This window comes from Ptychodera flava, chromosome 13, assembly GCF_041260155.1.
Source record: "Ptychodera flava strain L36383 chromosome 13, AS_Pfla_20210202, whole genome shotgun sequence".
NCBI lineage: Eukaryota > Metazoa > Hemichordata > Enteropneusta > Ptychoderidae > Ptychodera > Ptychodera flava.
Genome location: NC_091940.1, coordinates 38446963 through 38466306, shown reverse-complemented (window position 1 = coordinate 38466306; position 19344 = coordinate 38446963). Strand labels below are relative to the sequence as shown.

The following is a 19344-nucleotide window of genomic DNA, read 5'->3' as shown; positions in this document are numbered from 1 at the left end:
CAGAAGTATACATTTTTCTACAAAAATTCAAATGAAAAGTCACAAGGGCTTATATAGAGGTCAAAAGTTAAGCCAGAGTCAAAAACTTTTAAAGTCTTCATTTTAATCAACTTCACATTTCCTTTATCAAAAGTCTGCATGGAATGAAAGGAAGTTAGATTGGGGGGGTTTACAACTTTGGTACATGTCTATACCCTTTCTCTGACAATGCCCAATGGTGGTTGTGAGGGTAGTTTTAAATTCTAGCAGAATGGCAGTTCCCAACATCTTTCATTTCCCCCTGAAGTATAATTTTCTCAAATTACCTATGTGTAATATATTTACTCAAGTCTCACCAGACTATTCTTGACAATTTCATAAAAATTAGCAGGTCAGTTGTCTGTAACTCCCAGCAAACCCCCTTTGATGGCAATTGGGCTACTATTCCTGAGCTTTCTGCACAGGCAAAACCCCAAAACAAAAGATTATATAGGTTTCTTGTTGAAACAACTGCATTGAAAAACCAGGTGAAACATCTCATCTTACTCTGTGAACTCACAGGTCAGTTCCTGGTATGAACATTTTCCTGTTTCTTTCAGATGTAAACAAATCTACAAGTTTGTGAACTTGTACATCATGTACATGTTAATAGTAATTTTGAGCCCCAGCGATGGCACCTTCAGGATAGCTTGGTACCCTTGCTTGTTCGGCAAAATTTCAGAACATACATTCTCTCCGAACTTTAAATGAAATAGACACCCTTGAGAAATACAGGAAAAATTTAGATGAAAAACACCCCCTTAATTTACAAAATTTAGGAGATTGAGAGAGAATTTCAAAATAGAGTTACAGCCATGCCAATGTCTTACAGAGCAATAATGATTTAACACATGGCCCTAATTTAGTCAAATGCCTTCAGCTTATCTTCTTGATACATTTGTTACATCTCGTATTGATTCATGTAACTCTCTTTTATTAGGACTTCCCAAATAATTAATTAATGGTACTCAACGTATTCAGAATATTGCTGCCAGAATTGTCACTCAATCTAAACCCACTTCAAATATCACTTACTTCATCAATTACATTGGTTTCCTGTTTGTCAACGCATTATTTTAAGATTTTAATCGTCATTACAAATACATCAGTTCAATTGCTCCAAAATAATGGTAATTTGAGATCCGCTGATCATTTTAAACTCTGCGGTAATAGGTCACATACTATGGGGATCGCGCTTTCAGTTTAAGGTTCCAAGACAAGAAATTGACCTTTTTAATCTAACAATTCTCTGGTGGTTAATAAGCTCAGAACCCCCGTGAATTATACATTTTCTGAAAGCCTAGATATAGGGAAACATTTTGGTTACCACAGTGTCACCATTATTAACATAACTATCATGTGACAAGTAATTGCATAACCTTTCAAAAATCGGTTGTTAGAATCGTTAGATTAAAAAGGTCAATTTCTTGTCTTGGAACCTTAAAGTGGCTTAGTTAATCATTCATATACTTTCTGGGGTGATATAAGTTTACTAGATGAGTTGATGTGCGAAGTGTCGTTTTGTAATGTTTAATTTTTTTACACTTTGATATTCTTCTTTAAGCTGTGAACATGTCTCATTTTACTTGTATCTTTTGCATGTTTCTGTAATAGTAGTAACACGATCGGAACTAATTTGGGATAATTGGATGGTGAAGTAATGTCGATTTAATCTACAAATATTATCTCATCTGCTTTTCTTTTTATATTACACACTTGTTTTTATGAGTAATTTACGATATTGCAACATTCAGCTATATGGCATCTAACACTTTTGAGAAATTTGCAAAATATGAAAATCCAATTATCCCAAATTAGTTCCAATCGTGTTTAGTGCAACTTTTTATGCAGCGTCTTTGATCACTTTTATCATAATGAATATAGATGTTTTGCTAATCAATTATTGTTATTTATTATCATTATTTCACAGACCAGCTCTTGGAAAAAGTATGTTATACCCACCACCGGGGTTTGAGCAACGATCGAACCTTCCATGTAAACTAGAATTATCAAAGCATGTGCATTACAAGTCGGATAAGCTTCTAATGTTGTGAAGAATTCGAAAATATTAACCACTTTAATTTTACGAATTTTCTTACAGCTTTGGCTTAGCCTATATCTTGGAACATGAAGCAGAAGGACCTATATTGCGTATGTTATTTTGCATCTGTACATCCGTGACACAGTGGAGTTCATCTCTATCTGAGCAGTCATGTATTACATGCTTCTTGCGCCCCCAACGACAATATACTCTGTACAATAGTTACGTATACACTTACAACACCAGTCGTAAAATAATGCAGTTATGGCAAGTAATAGAGGCGTACCAAGCAGCAGAAACATCTACAGTTTCTTGATCTTATCCTTTCGGTATCAAATATGACAAGTTTTCTTTACCTTTACGCTTTTACCGTATAATGAAGATTCGATGTTCAAAATCGACCCTGAAATTTCCCCATCAGATGTCGCCCTGCCCGGTCGCCCTGTAAGGTGATTTAGATAGATCAATCAATATGTCATTGCTTACGCCCAGATAACTGCTGAAAATGTGGGTCCATAAAAAAATCAATTTCATGTGCAAACCACTTTACTTCATTCAATGTCATCTCAACAGATAATTTGATGAGGGAAGTGTGAACATTTAAACTTGAATACATCGGAATAATATGCAAAGCGATACGTTTATATTATAACTTTATAGTATTTTAGGTAATACTATCCTGTATGTATAGGTATATATTATTTTAAATCCTGTATATGGGCAGAAAAACTTTACAAAACACGTTTGTCCACTCACTGTACAGAGATCTTAAAGAGGAAAAATAATCACCGGAAGAATTTCAGAAAGACGCAAAGTTCCTTAAATTTACAAGACTTTTGAAAACAAAACAGTCTAATTCTTCATTTAAACGCTGTAAATTTGTCTACAAAGCTTTGCGTAGGAGGAGGAAAGTGGTTCTTTAAGTGTAATATCAGATTTGTATCGTTTGCATGGCTCTATCCTTTTTACATCGTGTTTTCTGGTTTGTATATGGGCCGGAGGCTGTGAATGCAATAAACCTAACCTAACCTTGTCTGTAAACTGGGCATAAATGCAGTTTATGCAGTTCAGTTTATTTAGAATCTAGTGACATCGTGAATATTTATATAATCCAGTAAGAATGCAACTGACCACGTGATATAATCAGTGGAGAAGTAAATACCATACTGGAGTAAATATCGTTGCTAAGAGCTGAATGATCAGTGAACTTCATTCTACAGTGCATTGCATACAATTGTAAATATCGTTGCAGAGAATATAAAATATCAGTAAGAACTCAAGGAACCGTATAAAAACAATTGGATAATAACTATGGACGACCAAAAGCCGAGTTATAAATCCTGACTTGGAAGTAAATCATACAATTTCGTAATATCATAGAATAGAACTATTCCAGTAAATGATATGAAATAGTGGACCCCGAATTCATCATTGAAAGAATACATTATTGCAAGCTATTTGAAAGTCTCACTAAGTATACGGTATGTTTTCAAAGATTCTCCTGTGTGATGTAATATAAACCATGGAGTCTGTGTGGTTGTATTTTTGTTGGCTATCTAAACTTTTTCCAATATTGGTGGAACCTTTGTGGAGAGTAGTTCATCGTCAGGCGAAGTTCTACCGACTAAGATAGTTTTTAGCATAGTATCCAAGATATGCGAAAAAAGTGTAGATGAACCTTGCTGTAATTTACGCAGGCTTCTCATTTGTATCAAAAGTTTATAATTGACTTGTCTCCCAACCTTTGAAATAATTTAAATTACGTCTGGCCCGTCTTTCTCTATGCGAAGCAATATGCGTTTGGCACAGTCGTAATTTTGGTGACAGGGGTGACATAAGGTCATCAACCTTTTTGGAATCATTTGGTTTCATAAGACTAGTAGTAATATTTTGATAACAAATCCCCAAGAATTGGTAATATAATAGTGTAAATGTCTTTAACTCGTGTGGTGCCCAACACAATGAAAACCTTCGGTGTTTCCGACCCTCCTCAAACCCCCTCCCGCCCACGCAAGGTAATAAGCTTAGTATGAACTTGATATTCGCAATTGAAGGTAGCGGCTTTATTCACACTAATATCACAAATACCAACTAACATTGAGCTGAAAATAACAATGCATTGACGAATATACTGCGAAATAAAAAGTAATAATCTAGAAGACACATACAGTCGCCCTGATTGAGTAGTTTAAGCTCAAACGTCGAACATTTTTAAGTTGTTAGATTCATGGCCTGCTTCCACCGATATTGAGTCTGAGGAGAGACCGCCTCGCCTCAGGGTTTTCCGCAGTGGATAGTTTAGGAGTTAGCCGCGGAGTCAGAAAATGTCGTCCCTCTCAAAGAAGCTGAGTCGAGTACTCGACCGTATGAGGGCGTTCTTGGGCACCCCCAAACCACAAAAACATCATCGGTAGCGCACAAAGTTCCATAATTCACCGAATTTTCCCCTTTTCACTTAAAATTCAAATGAATAAAATTGCATTTTTGGTGGGTGTGGCTGCTTACTTTTGCTCATTTGCATAATTAATGATTTTAGAAAAAATGGCTATACATTGAGAACGACTGCACACAATTTCATGAGACTTGCTACAAAGTTGATACACCAAGATATAAGCTTATCAGCAGTGGGAACCATAAAGGGGTGACATTAAAGATAGTTGCTAATTGCATATTTAATGAACTTTCCTAATTAGGGATGTATATCTGATTCAATATTATTAAAAGTTATTTAGCATTTTCTCTTAGCCAATTCCTAATTTCCATATTTAATGCACTTTCATAATTAATGATGTATACCTGAATAACTTGACCAAAGTTGATGAAACTTGTCATGTACATCGGAGATACTATGATACAACATTATTGAAAGGCAATAAGCATTTTAACTTCAGCCAATTCCCAATTTCCATATTTAATAAACTTTGGTAATTAGGGATATATATCTGAATTGACTTGACCAAAGTTGACAAAACTTGCTACATATATTGAATATTCTATGATAGCAACATTATTGGAAATCATTAAGAATTTTTACTTCAGCCAATTCTTATTTGCATATTTAATTAGGGATATATATATGAATTGACTGGACCAAAGTTGACGCAACTTGCTATATACATTAACGATACTATGATACAACATTATTGAAAGTCATTAAGCATTTGTTCTTCAGTAAATTCCTTATTTGCTTTTTCAATGATCTTTTCTAATTACGGATATATACTGGGATTTACTTGATAAAAGTTGGCAAAACATGCTATATACATTGATGATTATACCAGGTTAAAACAATATTGAAAGTCAATTCACATTTTCATGTCAGCTAATTTATAATTTGCATATCTAATGAGCTTTCACAGTTTGGTATATATGGCTTGAAGGACTTGGCCAAAGGTAATTACACTTGCTATATAAAGTGGTGATACAATGACAGCAGTCAAAGAAATTTAATATTTTTATTTCAGCTAATTACATATTTGTATACTTCATGGCCTTTTAGAATTAATCGGCGGTGATTATTATTCATTATGTTGATCATAATACTTTCAATGAAGTTGCAAACATGTGGCAAAGGTTCAAATTCACACATAACTGCAATATATAATGAAACACGTGAGCATTTTCAATTCATATCTCGTTGTTCTTGTTGTACAGTTTGTTTTTGTTCTTGCTGTAACAGTTTTGCTTTTGTAGCTCTATTTAAACTTCTGGAGATTACTTCACAGTCAGGCTAAGTGCTTTGGTTACCCGTTAAAATAGTTATTAGCATAGTATAGACGATATGGGAAAAAAGTGTAGATGAACCTTGTTATAATTCATGCAGGTTTCTGATTTGTATCAAAATTTTCGTAAATAAAAGATGTCAAACCCAACCTTTGAACTAATTGAAATAAGGTCGGGCCCGTCTTTTTATGAAGCATTATACGTTATATTATATAAACGTGGAGAAAGTCGGTAATCATGATATCTAATGGTGTGACTCTTACAGTCTAGATCAATTCTAACAATAGCCTGTGGTGATTTTGTTTTTCGCAAGTCACAAGAGTGACTTTTATTTGTTTTGCTCTTTGCATTGAGGATTTTCTTAAATTTATTTTTATTTTCCAAGGGCATACACTCTATCTTTGAGCAAATTGTATTTGTGTTCCAGCCTTAAACCACAACACTCATTTCTGACCGAAGAGGATTCAATCCACGCGCGGGCCTAACTTTAACACGATTGAAATTATTAATCTCTGGAAACGATGCGATGGAATAAAACGATCGTCACAAATGATAGTATCTAGCGCATTATGAAAATGAAGCGGTGACAGTACGGTGATCTTGTTCAGAAGATTTACTTTCCTTTGTGTCGTGATCTTTGAAAAGAAAAAAACTTACAGTACCAGTGTACTTTGCAAAAGAGTTGAAAGTGTCCATTCAAGGTGCTAATTAATTCGGTGTTAAGTGTGCAGTGTGTAAGGTCTTGGCTAAATTTGGAATCAATTGTCCATTCAGATTTATGCAAAGGGTTCAACGTTGATGTCGAATGCGAAATGTGAAAGAAACTGAAGATAAAGTTTCGCTGTTCAAATGGTGATTTAAATAAAGAAGAGCAATCGTAGAAATTGTGCAATAGTCAGGCCGTATCCCAGGCACGACCTGTCAATCTCGTGCTGGGGCTACCAGGCTTTGACCTGGAGATGGGGTTTGGCATTAGACTAGGAGCAGCCTTTCCCCTCCCTGCCGGCGGTAACACCCTCATGGGGTGCGAGTTTTCGGTGTAATATCAAGACCGTTGTTGCCATTTTGCTTTTGTCCGGCAAAATATTTTTTGCCTTACGAAGGCAAACTCGCCTCAAGTAATACAATAAGAAAAAAATTAAAGATATATATCCTTAACCATCTACAGTACAGTTAATTTCTAGTTTTATTTTGCTCATACATGATCTAAAATAATATATATATATATAATATATGTATCATATAAACGAAACCATAAATACGATAAAGGAAACCATCACGAAAATGAATTATTGGTCATGACCATTAATTCATTTTCGCGATGGTTTCATTGAATTTGTCTAAAACCGGGTTCAAAAATTGGCATGGTCACCTATTCATTCAGTATCTTTCAACATGTCAACAATATAAGTGGTATCTCGTATCAAAAAAAGAATTCATGAAAAATGGCTGACTTTATCCCTTTAAGTCGAATCTCGCTTCCAAATCAAAACGTCATGTTGCTGAATTCGAGTATAAGTGTGCACTTAAAGCTAGATACTGTTTGAAATCTCATGGGGGATCATATAAACAAGTAAGGCTGCGTTCACAAAAATTGGGGGGGGGGCTGGAGGAATTCAGGGGGATTCGAAAATTTTGTGGGTAGTAAAGGGGGAACTTGAAATTTTTTTAGGGTAATGAGGGATGATCGGAAAAAAAAATAAATTTTCATTCGCGATTCCTCTGTGAACGCAGCCTAAGTCAAAACAGCACCACATGTGTTTTGTATGTGCCGAGTTTTACAATAGACAGTAGAGGGCGGAAGATTACCTCCCTCAGGTGTGTGAACCCGGGGTGTACGTGCGGTTAGCTCCCAGTTCCCACTTCGAGTAAATGCGAATAAGGACCTGGCTACAATATCCCAGTTCCCAGGTCGATTAATTGCGAATAAGGAGCTGGGGTGTGAAGTTAGCTCCCAGTTCCAAGTTCGCAGTTCGATTAATTGCGAATAAGGAGCTGGGGTGTGAAGTTAGCTCCCAGTTCCAAGTTCGCAGTTCAACTTAATGCGAATAAGGAGCTGGTTCCCAGTTCCCAGTACCAAGTTCATGTAAATGCGAATAAGGAGCTTTTGTTGTTGTTTCTGTTATGATGATTAATATGGAAAATATGAAATATGATAAATATGAATATAATTGTTGTTGTTGTTGTTATGATTTTCATCATTATCATCACCATCAACATCAACTGACATTAAAAATAAGTTTACACATCGCAAAAAACCCGAAAAGTCTGAACAAATTCAAACAAGAAAGAATTAAAGAATTGTCTGCACTTGGTATTGCCATGGGGTCACTTAGGGGCATTGACCTGACAAGTTCACTGGAGTGAAATAGTTCAACCTAGGCCATGCTTTGCTGTTTTTCTTCCCTATTAATCTGACAGTGGTAATATAACGCCCGACAGTTTCGCAACAAAATGGCTTCTAGAAAGCATGTGACATCTCAGTTTTTCATTGGATTGAGGTAGAATGCGCCTCGGTGTGAAGTTAGCTCCAAGTTCCCAGTTAACTAAATGCGAATAAGGAGCTGGCTCCCAGTTCCCAGTTCCCAGTTCGAATAAATGCGAATAAGGAGCTGTGTTGTTGTTTTTTGTTATAAATCAATATTGAAAATATTATAATTATTAAAGAAATATAAAAATATGAAAATTATTGTTGTTGGTATTCTTATTTTCATCATTATCATCAACATCAACATCAACTGACATTAAAAATAAGTAAACCTAAAATTCTGAACAAACTCAAACAAGAAAGAATTAAAGAATTGTCTGCACTTGGTATTGCCATGGGGTCACTTAGGGGCATTGACCTGACAAGTTCACTTGAGTGAAATAGTTCAACCTAGGCCATGCTTTGCTGTTTTTCTTCCCTATTAATCGCACAGTGGTAATATAACGCCCGACAGTTTCGCAACAAAATGTTTCTAGAAAGCATGTGACATCTCAGTTTTTTATTGGATTAAGGTAGAATGCGCCTCGGTGTGAAGTTAGCTCCCAGTTCCAAGTTCGCAGTTCAACTTAATGCGAATAAGGAGCTGGCTCCCAGTTTCCATTTCGAATAAATGCGAATAAGGAGCTAGCTGTTGTTGTTGTTTTTGTTGTGATAAACAAATATGGAAAATATGAATATTATTATTTTTGGTGTTGTTATTATTTTCATCATTATCATCACCATCAACATCAACTGACATTAAAAATAAGTAAACCTAAAATTCTGAACAAATTCAAACAAGAAAGAATTAAAGTCTGCACTTGGTATTGCCATGGGGTCACTTAGGGGGATTGACCTGACAAGTTCACTTGAGTGAAATAGTTCAACCTAGGCCATGCTTTGCTGTTTTTCTTCCCTATTAATCGGACAGTGGTAATATAACGCCCGAAAGTTTCGCAACAAAATGTCTTCTAGAAAGCATGTGACATCTCAGTTTTTTATTGGATTAAGGTATAATGCGCCTCGGTGTGAAGTTAGCTCCAAGTTCCCAGTTAACTAAATGCGAATAAGGAGCTGGCTCCCAGTTCCCAGTTCCCAGTTCGAATAAATGCGAATAAGGAGCTATTGTTGTTGTTTTTGTTGTTATAAATCAATATTGAAAATATGATAATTATTAAAGAAATAATAAAAATATGAAAATTATTGTTGTTGGTGTTGTTATTATTTTCATCATTATCATCAACATCAACATCAACTGACATTAAAAAGAACTTTACACATCGCAAAAAACCCGAAAAGTCTGAACAAATTCAAACAAGAAAGAATTAAAGAATTGTCTGCACTTGGTATTGCCATGGGGTCACTTAGGGGCATTGACCTGACAAGTTCATTGGAGTGAAATAGTTCAACCTAGGCCATGCTTTGCTGTTTTTCTTCCCTATTAATCGCACAGGGGTAATATAACGCCCGAAAGTTTTGCAACAAAATGTCTTCTAGAAAGCATGTGACATCTCAGTTTTTCATTGGATTAAAGGTATAATGCGCCTCGGTGTGAAGTTAGCTCCAAGTTCCAAGTTCCCAGTTCAACTAAATGTGAATAAGGAGCTGTTGTTGTTGTTTTTGTTGTGATAAACAAATATGGAAGGGGCAAGGCGCGAGCCACACGACGACAGAAGCCCAATCCCCACCAATCAAGGGCTACAATTATTGCAGCTAGAAAGATGCAGTTTACCTCTGTGAACTTGACAGTCAGTCAAAGTGACTCGTCAGAATAACTGATCAAAAGGCACTTGCTCCATTGCAGTTCTTGTTTATCCTTGTTGTTTAAATTTATGTATATAATTACAAAGTCCAAAAATCCTTATAAATACTTCATATAACACCGGGACCTATTCTCCCAGTATTCAAAGTTTTATAAAAGTTATATCGTGAACATTGGTATGACACTTGTTTCTCTCGGTCAACTTGAAAATTTTATTTTTGTGAACAAAAGTGCCCTTTTCTAGTTGTTATCATCTGTTCAGACAGAATAAAGCCATGTTCGTATTCTATTTTACATACTTTTCGGTCAATTCCATACAAACCTGAGTAAAATTTGACCCCAAAACCATTGATTGTAAAATTTGATCCCCCTAAAAATGGTTTTGTAAAAGTCAATCCCTTGATTTTCACCAACCCCCCCCCCACCCAAAAAAAAAGAATGCTCCCCAGGTTCGGGAATGAAACTACAAGGAACAAGATTACGCAAAACTTCTTTAAAGAATTTGTAAAGAAAATTGTTGCATTTTGAAGTTCAAAAAATTGGTGCAAAAGAGCAAATAAATCTGCATTACAGACGGTTGCGTGCCACCTCTTGCTGACAAAGCAGTAGCGCCCTGCACATATATGTCACCACTTTCTGTTTATGTATTTGTAAATATTCTATGTACATCAGGCGTCCTTAGATAAATTTGGTAACTTGCAGTACAATGATGAAACTGTAAAAACAAAATGTAATATCAAAAATCTGAGAACAATTAACAATATCAAACGTTTCATGGCTTTAATATTTTATAAAACAAAAGGCAGAACTGTTGGTGGCGCTGTACACCAAGAGCAATAGTAGATGCTTGCATGGTACTCTTACCAGGATACCAAGCACTAAAAGTAAAAGTCAACGACAAAGTAGCTGGTAATTCCAAGGTTTGTGGGGGGGGGGGGGGGGGACCACAAAACTCCTGAAATATGGTATACAAGCCTTTCATTAATCATATTCACGGCATTTTTTGAGCATTAGCTTTCCTGGGAATGCAAAGTTCTTGAAACAGGCAGAGATTAACATGGTAATCCCTGCAAGTGATTGAAAAGGATTATTCCTAATACTGTCAAAGCAGTGGCTCGGGGCGGTCTTGTTCCCTTGTGTGGAAAGCTGGAATTCTCAATGAAATAACCATGTCACAGCATGATAAGTTTGCCAGATGCCTCTTTGTTGAAGCTTGAGAAAAGCACTTCACCAGAATATATTAGAGATAATCATTTTCTTGGATTTGAAATTATGACAGGTTTCTTTTAGACTTGGATTAGAATTTATACTTTGTAAATCATTTTACGTTTGATACTGAATTTTGATATCATGAGTTATACTGAATGAGTAATTTGAGGAGAGTATTTTGGTTATATTTGCATGTACATGTATGCTAGCGGATGTATGGAAATGTTTCACAAAGCCAGCCCGAGAGCACATACCCCAAGTATATCGCCCTCAAACTCTTGCCATGTGGTTTTGTCACATTATCATATCGTCATCAAGAACAACAGAATTTTGAATGTACTAAAAGTGCCATACAGGACGCCTATTACTTTTTGACTGTTTCCAGGTGTCAAATCACAATGCATACAGTGAACGCCTCTGTGCATACATTTTGGGTTTTCAGGAACCCCTAAGGCCAGTGTGGCACTTACTTCAGATTGCATATTTACAGTAATTTCATAATAACTGTGTATTATTTGTTTTACAGTCTACACACTTCAGTCTTTTTCTTAAAATATTCATGAGTTCAAACATATATGATAACAAAGTTCTGAAGAATTGTATTGCAAGGGATGCAGGTGGCTAGAGAATGACCATTTGCCAACGTGAAAAAAATATCTGAATTTCACGAGGGAAACTGAACTATTTTACAAAATATGTAGACCTGTCAGGTTGAACTCACAAAAGTACATCTTACCGTTTGAATGAGAGTGCATCAAAACACCATGCAGGACAGTATTGCAGGAAAACTGGGTGAGGAATTATTCATTCCTAACACTGTGGACAAGGTTGTAGATGTTTTAGTTGCTAAAAAACTACTGAGCCGAAAGGAAAAGACATGCACCTTAACGGATCAATGAAAATGATAGACTGGACTATCAACAGCTACTGCAGTGTATGTAATCAATCTGAGATTAAACTAAATCTGACAGCTACATCACAGATATCACCTAACAATGGTGGCTAAACTGTGTACGCTCTGCGCCATTTATGCAAACATCACAGATATCACCTCAGAATGGTGGCTGAACTGTGTACGGTCTGTGCCATTTATGCAAATATCTACATTACTAAATACCGTTCTTGGGGAAAAGGAACAGGAGTTGAATTTAATATGAAAACTTCGAGCCAGATTTCATTCTCTCATGACCTGACCTCTCATGAATTATAGAATGTTAATTTTGGACTTAGTGGAGAAACCCTACAACTCTCGTTCAAACACTGCAGCACAAACGAACGATATTACCATTTTGAAACATCTTCTGTGCACAAGTCATCTTTATGAGTGTTGGTGGAAAAAATTTACATAAAATGACAGTGCGATATTTCCAAGATCAATATCATGCAAGAGTACATGACATTGTGCATTACGGTGGAATGAGACTCAAGGACAGATACTCGGACAATGTTCTTTGCTTACCACTTGTAGGGGCTCATTTGAAGCGCATGTTTTCGTTGGTCTCTGTTTTGTGAAAATTGGGCCCCTTAAGAGATAACACACAGATGGTGGCCATTCTGAATTTCAAATATCAGTAAATATTGGTTAGTTTGTTACTATAGTATCAAAATTTGCATGGTGAACCCTGGTTGGTATTATTGATTTTGAAACAGACTGGTTGAAAGTTTGCTTGAGGAAAGATTGAGCAGTGGATAGCTACAAAAACATACATTGATAGGTATAGGGTAGGTGTATAAACCTGTATAAATTGTATAGGGTAGGTGTATATACCTGTATACGTTGATAGATTGTATAGGGTAGGTGTATATACCTGTATACGTTGATAGGTATAGGGTATACATGTGTGTGCAAGAAATCCCTGACCATGTAACCGGTCTGTTTTTGCAGCAACGTATACAGCTCTGAAAACATGATGTACCTTTAGATATGAAAATTTCAGGCCCTGTAACACCCTCTGTACACGTCAGTGTTCTAAGATTGGTACATACAGAATTGCAGCCAAACCTCTGTCACTATAATGTGTCATCTTTGCTGACACAGACATGTACAACAGGGTTGTGACAGGATCTGCATTCTACCACTGGGGGTTTTTTACTTCACAGATCACGCTAAAACAATAAATTGTGCTGTTCCGATAACATTGTATCCAAAAATAGGGTAGGTAGGTCGGCAGGGTTTTTCCAAAATATTTTTATTTTTAAGTATGCATTTTTCAGGGGTTCAAGGCGATCAAACACTGGCCACAACATTTCCAGAAAAATGTATCATACATATAAAAGGAATAAAAACATAAAAGACATCCTCGTTCAAGCAAAAATCAAATGCCAGGTAATGAATGCGTGATTTTATAGGTTTTTCCTTTTTTTTTTACTTCCATGTTTACATAGTTATGAAAAGTTTAGGGTGGGCTGGTAAAAAATAGGGAAGGTCGAGTTATTGGAACAGCACAATTTTTTTTTAACAGCCTTAGCATGTTTGACACTAAAATTTTCTAATCAGTGGGGCTATATAGAAAGACAAGTACAGCAGACACAGTTTTTTATTGCACTGATTATATTTTGGCTTCAGTTTTCTGCAAATTCAGCTATCCAATTACAATGAGTCAAATACCGGACTACATATATAATAGATAAATACATGGTTATTGTCACTGAATTCATCTGCCTACATCAATTCATGATACAAGCTAATTTTGAAAACACCTACACTATACTTATTTTCATTTTGTACAGCATTACATGGAGTTCAAGCAGGCTGGAATATTAAGTGAATTCTAGTTGGAGGAAAGTTTACTACACATACACTGTTCCTAGCCAAGCACAGTGTTAACAGTTTATCACAAAGTGGGATATTTCCATCAGCTGTTCATGGCTTGCAAATATGTACAATCAATTGAACAGCTTATCTGTAGTTGCCATCAGTAGCACATATTAATACCAAAAATGTTCATAAAAAGATTGAAAACAGAATTGACACTGTACAAAAAATGTCGATTTTTGTTCTGCCTTGACTTCAAAATAAGATGCCTTTATGTAATGACATGGCAGTTTGCAAATTTTCATAAAAATGTATAAAATTAAAGAGTTATAAATATGCATGTATTTCATGAGCAACAAAGACTTCTCGCACCAAAATTACAATAATCTGATTTAATGTTTACATTCTGACGGTGGAACAGGAAATTTCAAGGTAAGAATATAACAATTTGTACTTCTTCAAAAGACAATAGTCACCAAATTATACAGATTTCAGTCTTGAAGTACATGGATTTCAATTGATATTGATGAATTTACAGTTTTTCTATTTCAAGAGAGAGGTTCACTGCCCGCAAGGTATGGAATTTCTTCATCTGTACTCTCAGCCATTGATGTGCTTTCAAGCAGAGAGGTTGCAGTCTCACCAGGTGCTGCCTCAGACATAGGCGTCGATGCCTGTGAGGTAGTGGATCCAAGCCTGGCCTCAGAGTCAATGTGGTGTATAAACACAGTGGTAGTGGTGTCTCCTAAATGCTGAAGTGTGGCTGTTGTCAGTGGGTCGTCATTGTCCACAGTGACGGTGTTTGTAGTCATACCACTCTGTGCAGACATATCAACATCGGTGTGTAACTCACTGGTTGTAAGCATTTCATTACCATCCTCACTATTGTCTTTATTCTGGTTCATCTGTGCTTTAATCAGTTCCAGATCTTTCTGTATGTCATCTGTGCTAGAATGGCTGGGTTCCTCTGGTTCATTGACTTCTGTGGTGACTTTGGTCACCTTGCGTGGTGGTCTGCCTCTCTTGCGAACATTTCTCTTGCTAGTTTGTATCTTCTCACTAACTTTCATCTTTGCTGTTCTACGTTTTGGGAGTGACCGTGTAGGCATTGTCGGTTCTTCAATTTCCTCCTCCATCCCTCCCTCGGATTCCTTGGCTTTCTTCACTTCCCTTCCTGGTCGGCATTTATGCTCCTTCAGGTATTTCTCCCTGGCAAAGCCCTTCTTACATTTCTCACAGCGTATGCTGTAGTTGTCAGTGTGCATGCGTTCGTGTTCCAGCATGTGGGGTTTCCTGCTGAAGCTTTTATTACAGTACTGGCACTTGAATGGCTTGATGCCGCTATGGGCGATGATGTGAGCTTTCAGCTTGTCAGGTCGGTTAAACTCCTTGGTACAGCCAGTGTGTGTCCGGAATGGACACTTGAATTTCTTAACAGGGTCATGAATAAGCATGTGACGCTTGAGTTTATCTTTACGGTTGAAGGCCGCCTCACACTGCGTGCATTTGAAGGGTTTCATGCCAGTGTGGATCAACATGTGCATCTTGAGGTAGTGTTCAGTTTTGAAGCGTTTCTCACAGTGGGGGCACACGTGTTCTCCCATGGTGCCGTGCACAGGCAGATGTCTTCGTAAGTAACGCTCGCATGGAAATGTCTTGTCGCAGTGTGGGCATGGGTAGCTATGATTGGATGTTGCCAAGTGATGATCCAGCGCCTCAGGTGTTGCGTACTTGTTCATGCATTTGGAACAACGAAAGTACCTGGAGACAAGAAAACTAAATTAGAATTCCTGTCTGACATGTTTTTTACACAAATGTTTCAAGCCCCCAAACACTGTTGTTCTTGGTTCAAAACATTGGGATAGAGAGTACACCTGACTGATCAATTTTAAAGGCCTCATGCATGGAAAGATTTGCAAATTGAATGAATGTTGCACTGCTTCAACATATGAAAACCCCGTCCTAACTTTGCTCTCTCTTGTGTGTGTTGACGCAAATAATTCAGTTACACTGCCTGTAGATAATTCAATTGGAGTCAGTCTTCGAAACCAAATGAGATGCAATGTACTTGGACAATCATACCTATCCAAGGTAAATGTGAAACTACATTAAGAAGTTCCCATGGGTTTGGCAATTTCATTGTGCACTCTAACTAAACAGAACAGGGATTGTGTTTTTATTATACATCTCAGTATGTCACTGTCAAAGCTCTGCTTACAACAGTCTATTCTCTAGGAAACTTGCAAAGACAAGCATGCTATGATCAGATTCTGAAATGAATATTATACTTCTACGTGTCCGTTAGTTTTCACACTTATTTTGTTTTATAGCTATGTATGCAATACAGTTTAAAGTCTACATGCCACAGCATAGTGAAATACCCAGTATTCTCAAAGTCAACAAATTCGACATCTGTGATGACTAATTTGCGATTATTGACGATTTTTATATCCAGATATAAATTTATGTGTAAAAGACGACAAACACTGACAACAGACCGTTGACAGGTGGAATACTAGGCATACTATGTACTTGGCATTTCAAGATGCTTTCATAAGTAGACCAGTAAGCTGTTGTTGACGTGATTCAGTATTTCTAAAAGAATGTCACCAGTTACAATTAAGTAGGAATTGGTATGTGCAACATGGGAGATGTACACAGTTTTGATGAAAGCAAATTTAGAAGGTGTTTGGGTGTTTGAAAAATTAACCTTTCTTTTTTTATATTATTCATAACTCTAAAGTGTAAACAATTGTACATTTTCATTTCATTGATAACAAAAAGACATGGGAAATTTGCTTTAATATGTCCATAGGATTAATGATAAAATCTAGGCATACTTTTTCTGCAGCTTTTTAACTGAAAGCAACTTTCTGAATGAGATTCAAATCAACAGATCTTTCTTACATTTTCATCATATCATGAATTTTTACATGCCCATCCACTTATCAACTTGCCTATTTTGAGCAGAAAGGAAATTTGGGCGCATTGAAAAGAGCAAGCATGGATGAAATTTTGTTTTGACTTTGGTCGGAGTACAAGTGCAACAAGATGACTCACCTTGGGCCAGGTTTGGGACCTTGGTTAGGGTATAAACTATGTGAATACTGATGAACTCCTAATTCATAAAGTGATGGGAAATGCTTGTTACAGAGATGACATCTGTATGACATGTCATTCTCGTGACATTTTGTGTGCTCCAAGAAACTGTCCAGATCCTTAAAGACTTGACCACAGGTTTTTAATATACACTTGTACACCTGAAAAAAAGATGCAGAAAAATCTAAGGGAGGGCAGACACTGTGATGAACATGTCAGTGGTTTATTTTAAAAATAGTGTCAATGACACTGTCCTCCCATTTTACAGAAATACTAAGTACTAGTACACACATGACATTGCATTCTTACAGGTTGATTACTAAGAAAATTCCATTGCAAGTCCCAATTAATCTTATACCCCGGCAATATGAAATGCTCCATCTCATAATGACTTTTACACATCTGACAGAAAACAACCCTAGGATCAAGACTATCATGTTTTACAGCAATCCAACAAATACTTTGGGAGAAAATGATTTTTTGACAAAAAATGGGAAAAATTACCCCAAAAATACAAATATGAAAATTTCACCACAATTTGAACAAATCTGACAAAGGCCAACCCTAGGATCATACATACAAGTTTTCGAGGCAATTGGATTAGCGCTTTTAGAAAAGAAGATTTTTTGACAAAAAACAGGAAAATCGCTCGAAAAATACAACTTTCAAAAATTTCACCACAATTTGAAGAAATGTGACTAAAGTCACTATAAAGAGCCTGCATACCAAGTTTCCAACCAAATCTGGCCAGTGGTTACAGGGTTTTAGCAATTTGCAGGATTTTTCCTTTTTTCCCCTTCATTTGTATATTTTGGACTTTGACATGTTTATTTCAACAAATTCACATTTCCACCCCTGGGTGAACCTGTCCACAAAATACTAAGATGGTAGCTGCTGCGATTTAGGAGTTTTTAATGTGGATGGACATACATCCGCACATGCTAACTAACATACATACATACATACATACATACATACATACATACATACATACATACATACATACAGACAGACATGCATACATTTATTTTTACAGCGTTTAACCTCCAACAGCCGACCAACTTGTCAATATCAGTTTGTTCAACTTGATACTGCTGCTTGTAACAATATAAATGAGATTAATTACATTCTAAAACAAGACTTGCTTATCAAGATTTATGTCATAAAAAACAGCATATCTGTCAGGTTATAAAGAATCTTCAGCTGGTTATCTTCATCAGTATTTTCATCCCATTAACCAAGCACATTTTAACTTTCAAATTAACATTGCAAGTAAGTTCTGTTGAATAAGTTGAGCCTGTAGGTACTCAGAGAAAGCACACAGAAGAGACAAATGTTTGCAACTTAAAAAGTTCAAGGTCATCAAAAGCATTATAAGGAATCATGTAACACTTTCATTGCATTGTTTACACAGATTGCATAATTGCTATAAATAGCACATGAGGAATCTTACAGCCCGGCTTTACCATAAAAACCCTATCACTTTACCACTCTTTTAATTGACCACTCTATTTTCTCCCTTAAAAAGTAATTTTATTTTATCCTTACCAAGTCAACCATAAATGGAAATTGGAACTTTCTCTATCTCTATTTATTTGACCAACCTATCATGACAAACTATTATGAGCAATTTCTTTTAGATAACATACAGAACACAATATATGACGGTTCAGAATATGTCAAAGTTGGGATTCAGGAAAGTTGCCTTTACATGTTTTAATCCTCCAAGATGGTAAGCATTTCACTATGAACTGTCAAAATAGTTGAACATTCTAATAATAATTCACTAAAATTATTTTGGCTTTGTTGATTTCCTAATTAATTTAATTATTTAAAATCATATTAATTATTTTTTTCTGGGTGAATTGATAGGGTTTATACAGTACAAGAGTTACATACAATGTATTAGTCAAATTCAGTTAAAACATCAATTACCATCTAACATTGCATCATTCATATAAATAGCACCTCAGCCTGGAACAGCACAATCATAATCTGCTCATTCACACAGGCAGTACTTGACTTTGAATGAATGACCTACTACATTTCACCCGTGTACCAAATTTGAAAGCATGACAAAAAGTACCACAAACTTTGCAAATTTCAGATTGAGTTCACAGAGTCATCTTCAGGTCACTCCTAGGAACCTGCACACCCAATTAGAAAGTAATGGCATACACAATTTCAAAGAAGATTTTTTTAACCAAAAATGGCAAAAATTGCCAAAAATACAAATATGCAAATTTTGCCATTATTTTGATGCTTTCTAT

At 36.2% G+C, this 19344-nt stretch overlaps 1 protein-coding gene across 2 annotated transcripts in view; it reads right to left on the bottom strand.

The window, feature by feature from the left end:
- Positions 1 to 13739: 13739 nt before the first annotated feature.
- Positions 13740 to 19344, bottom strand: part of LOC139148404 (zinc finger protein 341-like) — a 36963-nt gene continuing 31358 nt past the window's right edge. For both annotated transcript variants that reach the window (XM_070719844.1, XM_070719845.1), the window contains exons 6-7: positions 17036 to 17235; positions 13740 to 15736 (exon numbers count right to left, since the gene is read on the bottom strand). In XM_070719844.1, the coding sequence (XP_070575945.1) occupies positions 14524 to 15736; positions 17036 to 17235 (1413 nt within the window). In that variant the 3' untranslated portion in view covers positions 13740 to 14523. The remainder of the gene's footprint in view (positions 15737 to 17035; positions 17236 to 19344) is intronic.